At 36.3% G+C, this 14,911-nt stretch overlaps 1 protein-coding gene across 9 annotated transcripts in view; it reads right to left on the reverse strand.

The window, feature by feature from the left end:
- The window catches only part of GRIK1 (glutamate ionotropic receptor kainate type subunit 1), a 394,762-nt gene that overhangs the window by 20,610 nt on the left and 359,241 nt on the right, over positions 1 to 14,911 (reverse strand). For all 9 annotated transcript variants that reach the window (XM_063090144.1, XM_063090140.1, XM_063090129.1 and 6 more), the window contains 2 exons: positions 12,792 to 13,009; positions 1,019 to 1,244 (listed from right to left, as the gene is read on the reverse strand). In XM_063090144.1, coding sequence (XP_062946214.1) covers positions 1,019 to 1,244; positions 12,792 to 13,009 — 444 coding nt within the window. The remainder of the gene's footprint in view (positions 1 to 1,018; positions 1,245 to 12,791; positions 13,010 to 14,911) is intronic.

Below are 14,911 nucleotides of genomic sequence, written 5' to 3' on the forward strand. Positions count from 1 at the left end.
CAACAAATTACCAATGATTCAATTGAGAAGAGCGGGTTTGCCACCACACCAGAACTTTGGAACAATACAGTTTTCTATAGAAAGAAAAACAGTAGAAAAGGAGTGTTCTGTAGAGAGGGAGTCAGTAATTCTCCCTTGAATACAGAAGAATATTCTATTCATGTCTATTACTGACATGCAAGAAGCCATCCCTGTATAGATCTGTATATAGAAGGCAATACCCTCTCTAGGGATAGCAGTGGTACAGAACTAAAGAATGAAAATATTTGAAGTTTTTAGATAGTTCTCATTGATTGAATTTAGTATATTGCCTGAGCAAATTATAATTATAATTTAATCTTTATCATTTTTCTTTCAGCTGATATAGCCTTGCTTTTTCATCTATTGATATGGAACACTAGCCCTCTAATTTTTGTCATCTATATGCATAATTAATTTTCTTATATTCTAATATAATTTACAGCAGAAAAATTATATAGGAATATGTAGTTATTATATAAAATAATGTAAAGAGAATTAATCAGGAAGATATTTTCTTTAAGATATATTTTTTGGGACTGGCCTGTGGCTCACTCGGGAGAGTGTGGTGCTGATAATAATAACACTAAGGCCACGGGTTCAGATCCCATATAGGGATGGCCAGTTAGCTCACTGGGTGAGCGTGGTGCTGACAACACCAAGTCAAGGGTTAAGATTCCCTTACCGGTCATCTTAAAAAAAAAAAAAAAAAATATATATATATTTTGGGTAAAATAATAAAACCTATATTTTATTAAACAGTTACATAGTGGCAGAATTTGAAAGAAACACTGGTTGAAAGTTTATTAGATTAAATATCTGGGAATCTTCAATTCAGACCATGCTTCTGATCTATATTAACATTTTCCTTATTTATTAGTCCACTAAAGGTACTGTGGGCCTATCAGAATTTGCAATAGAGAACTCTGAGCCCATCCCCTTCCACACTTGCAGTCAACATTCCCCATCTCAGTCTTGGCTAATGACTTGCCCTTCTTACCGATGGGCGTTCCCACTCCGTAGCCTTTGGAGTCAATGAGGCCCCCGATCTGAGTGAGGTTGCAGTTTCTCTGCGTCACATACTCAATGCTGGTGGACTCCATCAGCAGGGCATAGTCAGTGGTGAGCACTCGTTGGATGCCCTCATCACTGTTTTTTACCAGGGCAGTCTGCTGCCTGCTGCTCATGAAAGCCCACATCTTCTCATAAGTGGATATCTTTGATTTCTGCAGGGAAAGAAAGCACACCCACCAGCAGAAGAGTGCTGAAAAAAAAAATATGGCCTAAAGCTATTCAAAATTCCAATGATTCAAATAATACAGGGAAGATTCTTTCTCCACAGGTGAGACCCTGATACTTCAATTTGGTAGCTGAAAAGAGCTCAGTTCACTACAGGGAAGCACATGGAGGCACTGAAGCAGCTATCTAGGTAGAGGAGACCTTGAACTGTTGGTTGATTAGCTCAACGTGCTTTTGTTGCTTCCAGTTAAGGAAGAAGGAACATTGGAATCAATAGTAGCACTTGCCTAATGAACTGTGGTCACTTAAGAACATGCCATCATAACTCACTGGGCCAAGGGGTGACTGGCTCACTCCAGGACTCTGCTCATTTACTCTGTTTTCCTTCCAACCATTCAACTTCAGCAGGCATTGTTTTACTGTTTTCAGGTATATAAATTTCAGTACCGGATACAGCATTCCTTTGCTGCAGACAGCCCTGGGATTCTCCCCTTTCTCTGTTTTACTTATGAAAGAACTACCCTTCACTCATATCTTTTCTAGAAAACCTAGAATGTAAATGCACTTTTAAAATAAAAATTCAGATCAGAAAACTCTTCAAGCTATATTTATATGCCTTTTCATGTATATAATTTTTAATTGCAATCATATTTTAGATAAAAAGAACTGTACATCTCATTTCAAAGTATTCTATGATTTGATCTTTTCTCTTACTCTTCAGCTTTTTCATAGATTCAAACTATACAGATACGTTATATAATATATGCATCTACACATATACGCCACTACTTCATTATCTTTCTTTGTTAAAACATAGTGCCTAAATTTTCATATTGCTTAGACATGAATTTTCTAGTTGTGATCTATAATTAGGCATTTTGCATTTTACATTTTACTCTGTAATCTCCATATTGTTGCAATTTTTCCTGGATTTTTTTTTTTTCATTTGCATCACTATGCCCCTCCATTTATTTCAAGGATGAAAGACATTATGGGAATTACCTTTATTTCAAATTAACCCCAGTTCTCATGCAAATATACAGTGTTCACACACATTAGACAGATTCCTTGGCAGGCACAGGATGTATCATCTCAGGAGTAGAGAGAAGCTTAAAACATGATTTGGGGCCATAAGCAATAAATACAATACCTGTGGAATCAACTCTAGAGTAGTTATTCATGCTCAGATGTTCCTAGGGGCTCACTAAATTCCTAACTCTATTTAAGACCTGTGTTACTACTGCAGGCTTTATGAGTTACAGGAGGACAGATGGCTTTGTTTTGGATTGTTAGGCCTTTGAAAAGCCCCCTGAGAAAGGTCTGGGAGACAAATAACAATTCAATAAACAGTACCTTATAGATATTGGTATTTTATGGGACTCATTCTGTCATGATTAAGCTCCTGTGAGTTACTCCTCAACCCCAGAGACGTCTGCGAATTGGAGCTCATGTCTCTACAACAAAGGCATGTTTTGGGGGTCAGGGTCAGTGCCTCATTTGTTGTGTGCTTTCAGCTTTGCAGAGTTGGATAATGCTAAACTTTTAATAAAGAGCTGCGCATACAAGTGCAGGGAGGTCAATCTGTCTTTTGGTAGTAAATGCACAGCTGGGAAAATTATTCCTCCATCAGGAAAGTTCCTTAGGGGAAAATAATTTTCTTTGAAGTATGAAATTTTAAAGTCGTCAGAGACTTTAGAAATCGACTCATTCGAACTGCTGCTTTCACAGAAGAGGTAATGTTGGTCCAGAGACTTGGAGATTCAAAAAGCCACAAAGCAAGTTAATATCAGAGCTAATCCTGAACCCCATGACCCCAATATCTAGTTTAAAGCCCTTTCCACTGCACCATGCTGATTTGGGAAAGGTGAATGACAAAATTCTTTTCAGAATGATTTTAATGTTATTTGATCTACATGTAAAAATATAGCTTATATTCATAGACTTATATTATTCCCTGAGGCAGTTTGCTAGTTGGTCTCATGTTAATACAAAGTAGGAACCAACCTCCATATAAAAAATTCCACGAAACATTAATTTTTTTCACCATATTTCAAATTTTATTAAAATTAAGGCTGTAAATAGTCAGAAAACTGGATTTTTGGTTTATGAAAGTCAAGGTCAAAACAAAGTAATTGGTCAATTTTTCCATGGTAAATGGACAAAGTGTGGGAAGATCTTTGAGGCATCCAGGGAACTGAAGGACACAGAAGGAGATGAAAAGATACAACTCAAAACCTACACAGCTGTTATTGAGTCCCTTTCAGGTGTGGTTCTCAAATTATCTGTAGTCAAGGACTTTATTTTCCATACATTGCAGACCCAGCTGTGGTCCTACAGCACACGACTAGCATGCAGCTCATACTATGTGTGACTCACTATGTGAATACTTGGCAGCACTCAAAGTGGTCTTAAACTCAGGGAGAAGAGAGATCCCGAGCTCGGTGCCACCACAATATTCAATAGCTGCAATATTTCTAAACTCTTACTCAGTTTTTTTGTATATCTTGTCATAGCTTGGTAACAAAATATTTCCTAAGCCAGCATGTTCTTCACAGTACATTTTGAGTAGCACTGTTCAATTGAGCAGAGGTCAAGAATTTAAATCCAGCAACATCCATTCTTCCTTCTTGGAGTAGAAGGTTGTTCATGAACTGAATTCCTCAAGGAGCTACAGGGAAAATATAGTTGTCATGGATTCCTTCGAAGCATGGAATGCAGAACCTTTTCTCTGTAAGAAAACTGTTACTTGGTAGGGGACTTGGTAAAGTTGAAGGTGTAAGAACCATTATGAATTCCTTTCACTCCTTGCTATTTTTGCTCCAGCCTAATAGTGGTAAAAATAATGGGAGCAAGAAGTTTGCTTTTATTTAAAGTTCTCTTTCCTTATTTAGAAAGTTTGCTGTTGTGGAACTCCACTCTATTCCACATTTAGAATCATAGACCACCTGAGATGCTAGGTAGCTCAGAGTTCACAGGAAGACCCAAAATGTGGCTAAAGAATGACTTTTTTAGTAGTTAGAAACATACGTAGACGTTTCACGTACTTTAGGATATGGTCAGTTTTCCACCATGGGAAAAACTTCATGCTTAGAAAAATTCACTTAAGAACCCTTCAACTCCAACTCTCTCAATGAACCCCTTCATATTACTTGAGGCCAGGGACAGTAAGTGACATACAGAAGGTCACAATTCCTTAGTGAAAGAGCCGGTACAGAACTGGGGGCTCTTTCCTACTTACTCCTGAGTTCTGTCCACTGTCATGACATGCTCAGTAATGCTTACTTTTTGTTAGCTCAAAAAGTAGCATCTTGGGAGTAGTTAAATTACATGGATTCTTTTTTAACAGATTTTTCAAAGACATAAATCTTAATAATTCTTAAAAAATAAAATTATACTTTATAGAAAATTATCATAAATATTAAAAGACCAAGCAGACTGAATGGCAGCCTGGTTGTTTTTCCACTTCTAAATCTTCTACAGTACAGCCATCCTGCTTAATCACTCTGAATAATGTATATTTAAAAAATGGAAACAGGGATTGCCACTCATTTCACTGAATCTGTCAAAAGTTAATTAGAATATTTGTAATGTCTTCTGAGCTTCTTAGCAAAAGTTCCTAAACTGAAAAAGCCTCATTTATTAAATCTAAAATCATCAGTTTCTTTTTTTTTAAATCCTAAGAGGTATCAGGTTTAGATAAATTCATTTTGTCTGCTTAAACCCGATTATGTGGCTCTCCTGGTGCTGATGAAACATTTTTGGCAAAGAATAAGCATTTTTCATCTGAAATCTGCTGTAAGAGAGTTTTATTGTATCACTGTTCGATGACCACTATTTATTCCTCTCTTTTCCCCCTATAACACATTGCAAGTTAAACACTCACTGGGAAATGATTTCTGATGTGTGTCTGTGAGCAGTTAAAAACTACTCACATAGTAATAACAACCAGCACATGCAGTGTTTACTGTGTATCAAGCACTATTCTAACTACTTGGCATATATTAATTCATTTTATCTTTACAGATGAGGAAATAGAACACCCCATGAAGAAATGAGGATTTGATCACAGCAACCTGGTTCCAGAGTCTGTGTTCTTAACCAATAGGGAATCAACTATTGTTTTAATACAGAGAACATCAAACTCATGGCTTGACTAATGTTTCAGAAGAATTAACAAATTTTCTAAAGAAATAATTGAAGTAAGTAGCTGTGGCATCTTTCTATTACATCCACAGCTGTTGCAACTCCTGTACTCATCACATAAGGTACGGAAACTATTTACATGACTTTTAACAGCTTACATTTGTTTAGACAATAATTTAGACAGCGTTTTAGGAAATGCAACAGTTGGCACCTGGAAGAAAATGTGGATATTGCTTATATTTTTTACTTTTCTTTCACAGTATTTTGCCTTCCATGAAGTTCCATTGTTTTCAGTTGCAGGATTTCTGTTGTAGGAAGTAACATATGTGCAAATCTGGGATGTAGTATGATTTTTTTTAGATCCATTTTGTAGAAATATCCCTCTAATGTTTCATTTTCATTGAGATAAGCATTACTTATTATTTTTTTGACCTGGTTTTAGGGCTTTTACAGGGCAGATGTATAATCCCATTATTCAGTAGAATCAATAACTGCACAATTCTACTTCAGACCAATATTTCTGAAGATTTTATATATAGATCTGTGTTTATATATGTCTATTTTTACATATATCTTTAACTGCACATGTATACATACACATTGGAAAGAAATTATTGATTTTTAGTTTGTTACCTAATCAAATGTGATCTTATAAATATGGTAATATATGCATACTGAACAAATGAAATATCATAAAATGATTACATTTTAATATCTCCAACTTACTTTTACTTTAGACAAATCCTGATCTAAGAAAAACCTTAGAAATCAACCAAAACATAGAAATCAGTTATGTAGAAATCTAAACTTGTGAAATAGACACATCAAAGGTGACTATTGCCTTAAAAACAACCATTTCTTCTAATACATGATTAACTATATTATTTTGTTAGATAATAAATTCTCACGCTATTTAAAAAATATGATTTAATTTACAAAAATCATTCTGAAGAAAGACTATCCGAAGAAAGCATTTACAGTATGGTGAGGAGCCTCTGTCTTTCAAATGTGTATAATATGATTGTTGCAGATGATTATGCTCTTAGCTTAAATTGATAGAAAGTTATGACATTTGCACATTCTCCAAGATTTTAAAAAATCATGGGTTCCCTTTAGAAAATTCCCTCAGTGGAATTTAAATATCTTTGCTAAGATATTTTTCCTGTTTTCCTCCTGTCTGGAGTTAAAGATTGGTCTATTACAGGCAATATACTGGGCTTTGAAAAAGGTTAACTTAAATTGACCTCATGGATTTCTTCCCAAACAAATACATTTTTTTTTAACCTACAGAGACCTAACATTTATGATACCGATGGTAAATTAGCTGGACTTTTCAAACACAAGCTAATAGCTCTTATGTGAAGAGTGCCTTTCTATGTAGAGACATTTGAGAAATTTCTTTCATCTTGTGCTTTCTGAAATGGTTATTTCTGTCCAAAGTCTTTCTCTCCACAAGGCTCATTACTTCGGTTCTATTGGTGCAGTGCTCAGCAACTTCTCTGAAAGTCTTTTGGGTTAATGACAGCACCTAAGAGAGTCCCTTATTCCCACAGCTGGTCCAAAGCCCCTAGACCATGAAAGCCAGAAATGACAAGTCTGTTATGATGTTTTAAAACCTATTTTATCCAAGTCATTTTAGACTGAATCACGATCTAATCTGTGTAATCCTCTAGCTTGAGTCTGGAAGAATAATGATTTGTTACAAGGCGAGCTGCTACTGGGAAGTGTTTCTTACATGAGTATTTCATAGCCAGTTTGGCTCATGAGGAATTCTTCTGATGTCTACACCACTTCCTGTTTGCACAACTGATAATACCTATCCACATTTTGCGTTGTATTTAACAGATATGTGTGTATCTTGTCTCTACGGCTATTCTGATCTCTAAGCCTTGCACAAGACTTTATAACTTCTCCGAACCCCCCAGTCTCTTACAGTGCTAACCTCCATGCTGGCCGTATTGGTGATCCTAGAAAAAGTATAAATTGAACTGAATTAAACTGACCTGTGTCACTCTGCTCCTGAGCTGGATGCTAAGGACAACCTCACCATCTATTGCTTACCTTCCATCTGGGAAATGGTTCTTCAGCAAATGCAACACATGTGTGCAGGAAGGGCTTCCAAAGACCAGGGTCCCTTTCTGGCCAGGCCTCTAAAAGTCTTTGAGATCTCGGACACTGTAACTCCCTCTGGTGTTTTCTGAACTTTAGCAGAAAGCACACATTCCAGAGATTACTTACAGTAAGGAAACTGAACAAAGACCAGAGTATTTTTAAATCTAGAGGGATTGAAAAATTAGGACTAATAGCTCAGGTAAGGGTTGAGTGATAATGGTGATGGTGCTGGTGATAGTTATAACAATATCTAACTTTTTTTTCTTCCTTATAATTTTCCAAGTAGTAGTGTAAGAATATTACCTCTATTAAGTCATTTAATCCTTAAAATAATCTTATGAGTTACATACTACCCTCAATTTACAGACATAGAGATCAAGGTACAGAGAGTTTAAGTAACTTGCCAACATCTACATTGCTAATAAGCAGTCATCAGGATTTGCACTCAGGCTGTTTGGCTCCAGACCCTGCAAACTTCACTGTAGGTTTTAATTTCTAACCCAGTATTTGATGTTAGAACCATGGATTAAAACCATTATCTTCCTTGGGTGATTGTTTACAAAGGGGCACTGAAAAATTCCCTTTCGGGCCTCAAATTGTTCTTAGATTTTTCCATGACAATCCTTTCTCTTGTCTGATTCGCTACACTGTCACTGTGAGACCAAAGTTTGGACCATTCTGTTATTCCATAAGGTAAGCAATAGAATTACAACAAGGAGAAAGAACAGAATTTTCATACATTTTCTACCTTCTGTGAGAGATACAGAAGACTGATATCTTAGTGTCCCATTTATAAAAGGAAAAACTGTAATTGGATGTCATTGCTGTCAGTTTTCTTTGGTATAAGAGAGAGAAATAGGTCAGGTAGGCCCTAGGGAAGCTGTACCCAAGTTATGTTCACAGAGCTTGGCCGTAAATTGACTGCTCTTTGTACCTCCAAAGTTGCTGGTGGTGGTCCCAGAGAGCTGTTAGGGCAGAGAAAGACTTTCCTGTTCAGAATATTGAAACAATTGAAAGGATCAAGCAATTTACCAGTGGAAAACAGAGAAACCAATAGAGTTAACATTGGATTATTAATTAGTATTATCCTGAGTAGAAATAAGAGGGAGTTTGTTAAAGAAGTCTTTCAAAGTCTGTTGAAGCTCTGACTTACTGATACACGGACTTATGAACTGAGTCCATTAACTAATGGAAGCTCTGACAAGCAAAAAGAAAAGATCCTTTGATATTTGGAGAGAAATTTCCTGAAACATCTCCAACAGTACCTGGACAGTTGAAGAAATGCTCTGCCTTTCTTTACCCCTGTCTGGCTCACTGGCCTTGTGCTGACTGACACCCTTTAAGACTTTAAGACTCAGAGTTCGGATGACCTTGTGAAAATGTAATGTTTAATAAGCATCATACCTGAGTGACCTTAGCCACAAAACTTACAGTTATTCTTTTCTTCATGGACAACGTCAGCTAGAATCTTGGATGTCCATCTGAAGCTTTGTGAATGTGTGTAGAATTGAATTTATAATTCAATCCTAGTTCTTTTGTGTAAATCCAGTCCTTGATGATCAGTGTGGCTGTTCCACACACAAATGACTCAATGAAGGAAAACTGTTGAGGTCTTCCCAGTCTCTGGCATGTATTATCTTGACCCAGTGCTTGTTTTAAAAATGTCAGTTTATTCCTTCAGCTTTACCTGAATTCAGATAGTGGATAGTGGAGCCTCACCTGAGTTATTTAAAAAAACATTTTTTTTTCATGTCAAGAATTGAATATCCCAAATCTGAAATCCCAAATCTAAGGTGTCATGCTATCTTCAAGAATAGCTAAGTCTAGGAGAAAAAGTAAATGGATTTTTATTAAAATCTTAGCGAGCAACTTCTGGCCACACTTTTCAAGGAGAACCTTCACTAAGAACATCTGTTCATTGTGGCCCAGAGAACAAATGTGAGGGATTAGTGTATTTTGTTTGGTCATCGATTTTGGTAATGTCTGTAGCCTTTTCTTTCTCGCAACTGCCTATTCTCTAGCTGTAAAATGATTTAAAACCAACTTGAAAGTAAAGGTACAGGTTTCTACAGGTGTCTACCATTTGAGTGCTGCCAGAGGGTTTTATGCTGTTGTAGGTTTTTTTTTTTTTTTTTTTTTGGTGGTGATGGTTTGGGCAGGGGAGCGTGGACAGAAACACTTTAAGTTACACTGTGTGTGATGAGAAAATGTTTCTTATTAGAAATTTCCTTGTGACTGAGTGGAGATGGGACCCATCTGAGCAAGTGGCTTATGCTTCAACAACTGATCAAAATGCGCAAGGTTAGACTAGGCAAAGGTAGCTTTCCTTACTCCTTCTACAGCCCTAGAGAGGTTGTTGCCTTTAATTAAGACAGAGAGAAAGGGAGGGAGGTGGACCTTGATAGGGGTGAAACATTAATGTGAAGACAGGTCAGGACTGAGTCCCTGTGACCATAACAGATGTCACTCAATGACTTAAGGTGGAACTACCCTGAGAGCTAAAAGGCTGGAATGTTTTTCACTCTAGTGGAATAATCTGGTTTATTATTCTGTTTTCAGTGGGAAAACAAAATCTGATTTAGTCCTTGTTCTTTAGTTGCAAATAAATTCCTTCTCGGTAAATAGGGTTGCTGGGCCACAAGCTAACTTGTAGAATGAGGAATTTGGCAACAGTGTTTCTTCCTGAGTGGGTCTCTATGTATCCACCCACCTTTCTCTCCTGCTCTCTCCTTATCTCCCTCCTTCACTCTCTCTCACTCTCTCTGTCTGATAGAATTTCATCTCTCTCAGAATTCATTCATGCATTTGTTCATATCTTGAAAACATATTTTCTGATGGCCTACTACGTGCCAGGCATTTGTTTTAGGTTCTGATGATGTAATGGCAAAACAAACCAACTAAAATATATCAAGTCTCTACCCTCAAAGATTTTACTTTCTAAAATGCTCTAAAGTTTGACTGAATCCTGGATCTTCATTGCTAGCTTTGCAACTTTGGGGCAAGTTACTTAGCCTCTCTGTGCTCATTTTCCTCATCATATCACAGGGATATCAGTACTTTATCAATAGGCCTTTATAGGGAAAAAATGAGGTAACACAGGAGAAGCATTTAGAAAGAGAGAGTGTGGCTCAGGGTTGGTGCACAGCTCTCACTGCTATTTTTACGGATACGATCTGTACTACCAATGCGTTCTTTCTGCCTGAGGTGCTTATTGCCTTGTTTGCCTGGTGACCTAAGAGATCACTTTCATTGTGTCTCATTTTCAGGACCATGGACAAACAGGAGACCTCTCTGAAAATGGCTGGGAGCAGCAGTTGTGAGAATAGCACATGTCTGTTTGTGGAAGTGCATTATCCGAGCATGTCTTAATGCAATCACCCCAGGGTCCTGCCGGGAAAACAGGAACTGGCCCTCTGTATATTCAAAAAGGCGCATGAGCAAAAACAATCCCAAATGAATTTAAGGGGCACTTTGCAAATACACAGATCCTTTGCACAGTGGCCAAGTCAGGTCTATTGCTTTTTCAAAAGGAAACCCAGCCTTTTCCTCTTCTACATTTGTATTGTGCATCTAAAGGCAGTAGAATCTTCTCTGCCTCTAGTAGCCCATGTCTTAGGACTTTGAAACTCTTTGATTTTGGTGAATGAGGTAAATCATTTCAGATTTTTATCCAGGTATGTCAAATTCTACTTTGGCAGTGCCTCTCTGTCCCGTATCCCTTCCAAGTGACTTTTCTGGTTTCTGACAAAAACCATGATGATTCACTAGCTTGTGGTAACTTGTGTCTCTTTACATTATTGATTTTAGAAAAAATTATTTCAGAAGCTTGGAAAGCCATATATTTAATGTTACTTGTCCTTAAAACATCTCTGACCAGGAAGAAACTATCACCATGCTTTAAATCAATGATATAGTTCTTAAAATGAAAAGAATGCTTAAAATCTTTTTTCTTTTTTTTAACATACAGAAAAATAAATCCTACTTTTTACATTGTTCTGTTTTTTGATAAAACACTGGGTATAGTTTACTCTTAACACAAGGAAGTCTTTTTATTAATTACTATTATTATTAATTATTAAAATTTACTGCATAGGTAATGCCTATTTTTTGTGAACTAATACAGTTATACAAAAAAGTGTCCACTTTTTCTTACCCTTAGTTTTTGTTTATAAATTAGCATGCTTCACAAGTTAAAACAGTCCACTCAGTCCTGGGGTGACAACTTCATTTTTGGTAATCTGAATATGAAACCTTGACAAGGGTGTTTTTAGGGCTTATTTTGTTTACAACTATTGTTTTCCTTTTATTTACATGCACATTTACTTCCATCAACATTTCCTAAAAGATGATTCTTGCCCCTTCTCTGTCATCAACCAGGTATGTGCCTTTGAGCAAGTAATTTAGCTTCTGACCGTTCTTGTCTCTTCATAAGCAAAGCGAAGGGCTGAACTTCATGATCTCTAAAACTATTAGATTCATAAAAATCCACTTCTTTTTCATGGGAACTATAGTACCTGAGATTTGATAATAAAAGGACCAAGGCTTACTCCATAAGCAAGGCAGAAATTAGTTTCATTACTCTGGGTAAGAAATTTGAAAGAACAATGGACCTGAACAATGAAATACACTTGACACTAAGATTAAACACACTCAGATGTACTTCTCCTTTAGTGTCTCAGAAGGCACTCCAGCCTACTGAAAAGCTTCAGGCAAGGCTGGGAATACTGTTCTTCACTGGTTCAGATGCAACATTAGGCCATAGTTTCCTGGGATTTTTTTTCCCCCTAATTCTCCAACTAGATTCCAATGTAGACACGTTATTATAATCTGCTTCTGTTTTATCATGTACAGAACAGGAAGAATAAAATAATGAAATTCAAGTATTCTGGCTGTCAGAGTTTCAGATTAAGGAATCTTTATTTTGTGGGTTCCATAAATGAGTGATTAATTAATGGGTGGATAGATTGTGTTCAGAAAGCAGCATGTTTTTTTTCTGGTGTAAAGGCAAGAGAGGATATTGACAATATTGATCTCCATATCTGAGTGTAGTAAGTTGGTGATAGAGGGAATGACACCTAGTAGGAGACCAAAGAAACTGCTCTATACTGACAGCTGAGGACACAGGGGTTCCTCACCATGGGACTATATCACTATAAATTTTATTTCATTAAAATATTTGCCCAGATCTTTTTTTTTCTTTTTGGGCAGACTCTTTTATTCTTCAGCCCTCCTCCCCCCAGCATGAGATCACCACTGAGAAAACTTTGTCAGTTTCTTACCTTGAAGAAGGTCATTGTTGATCCATCTCTGACTGCCCCATATTCTATCTTGGTTTGCTTTGCCAGATCATCTGCTGAATCTATGGGGGATTCCATTCTCTCTACTGTCAAGAAGGCAGCCAGATTGGCAGTGTAGGATGAAATGATGATTAGGGTGAAAAACCACCATATCCCTCCAACTATTCTGGTCGATAGAGCTTTGGGCATCAGCTCTGATCCTGTGATGGTATCATCAGAGTAAGGGTGTTACAGAGAGTCAGAAGAAAAGGGAAGACTTACAGTTTGACACTATTCTAGGGAGATAAGCCCATCAAGAATTTGCTGTACTGTACGTAGATGAAATAAATGCATTTCCTAGAAAATGAAGCAATGTCTAAATGATCCTTTTTAAAATTATTAATAACTACTGCTGCTTAAGATGTAATTTATCAACAGTTGATGGTATTAAAATGGTTTTAACCCTGAGATATCCTATGTTTAAAATTTAGTTTAGTCTCTTAGAATTGAAAACTCAATCCCAAGACTTCTGGCCTTTTACTATTTTCTCAAACACAGCTTATAATGTGAAGTAATATGTTTTAGCTCTTTGTATAACTATGAAAGCTTTGAAATGCTAACTTATTTTTAGTTAAAGTTAAAGAATATAAGAAACTTTCATAAGATTAACATATCATCCATTTATCACATATACTTCAATAAAACACTGGGATTTTATCAATTAAATGAAATAACATGCAGCCATACTTGACATTTTTTATTGTTTTATGTTACTTTTAAAGTCACAGTTCTTCTTTCTAATTTGGCTAAAAGAATATATTCCCTGAAAAGCATAATCTTCTCCTTAAATAAAGTACTGTTTCTTAATTACACTCCAAAGATTGGCTGTTTCTCAGGTCGAGAGAGAGCCTTCCTGGTAAGAATATACATTTTAGATGTCATTCAGATGATTTATGATTATATTTGCAAGATAGCATAGAGGCACTTAATGAGTTTACCAAGAAAATCTTCCTCTCTATAACAAAGGGCCCATGGGCTAAGTTTACTTATGTAAAAGACAAACATCTTGAAAACAGTCTAGCTCAATTTTGGTCAAACTGAGCTGTGGAAGTCTATAAATCCAGCAGCATGATTAGAAGGAACCAGAAATACAATTAGAGATCACTCCAATTGATTGGTGAATGGAATTTGGCTAGTCCATTTGCCTGAAATTCACCATTGGTTCTGTACTCAGCATTTCCTCCATGAATTTAGACGCATGATAGAGTCTATGTGTCCAGTTAAAAAGTGGAAGAAAAACACCCTAAATTTAAAGTCACAAAGATGGAAGTACGGCAAGTCAAATATCTGGCTTAAAGCATCCTTTCACTAAACTGATTGGGTATTTTGAAGTTTTATAGTTAAAATGGCTCAAGATGGAAAGGAAAATTAGAGTTTAGCAATCTACGAAAGAAATGAGTTTATGCCCAGGCTTAATCTATAAACAGACACATGCATTGTTCATGAAATCAAAGCCAGCTCAAGGCTAGTGATAAGCAGATCAAGGTTGGCAGAGTTTCTGGGCTTTGAATTAACAGATATATTCTCTTAATGCTGTTAGGTATCTTTGTGCTTTATTCCCATTTAATGAGATAAATGTTTTGACTTGGTTTATATTTCCTTGTGCTGTTTGTTTGAATTTGGGTGTTAATATTACACAGATTTATAATAGATTCCATTAAATTGCCTCCAAGGATTAGTGAAATAGTTTGTGCTGTTGTTTTAATATTGTGGTTTAATGAGATTTATATGCCTCTGTGTGTGTGTGTTTAATGCCCAAGGTTGTTTCATATCCTTGTACTTAATTGATCTAGCAACCTTGTGGCAATACGATATTATTTTCGAACTTTAGTGGGCTACCATTAAATATATCATTTATTTCATAAAATAGCCATGGGAAATGATAATAGAGTTAATAGGTATATTTTTTCATAGCATATGGGTGCAGTTTTTCTGCTTTAAATTTTTTGTTTTTTGGCTGCATTTATGAAAAGATAAGGCTTTAACTTATTTGTATATTTGTCTAATTATGTATTACAGTCATGACTCACTTAATAGCAGAGATATGTTCTGAAAAATGTATC

This window comes from Cynocephalus volans, chromosome 1 (assembly GCF_027409185.1).
Source record: "Cynocephalus volans isolate mCynVol1 chromosome 1, mCynVol1.pri, whole genome shotgun sequence".
Taxonomy (NCBI): Eukaryota; Metazoa; Chordata; class Mammalia; order Dermoptera; family Cynocephalidae; genus Cynocephalus; species Cynocephalus volans.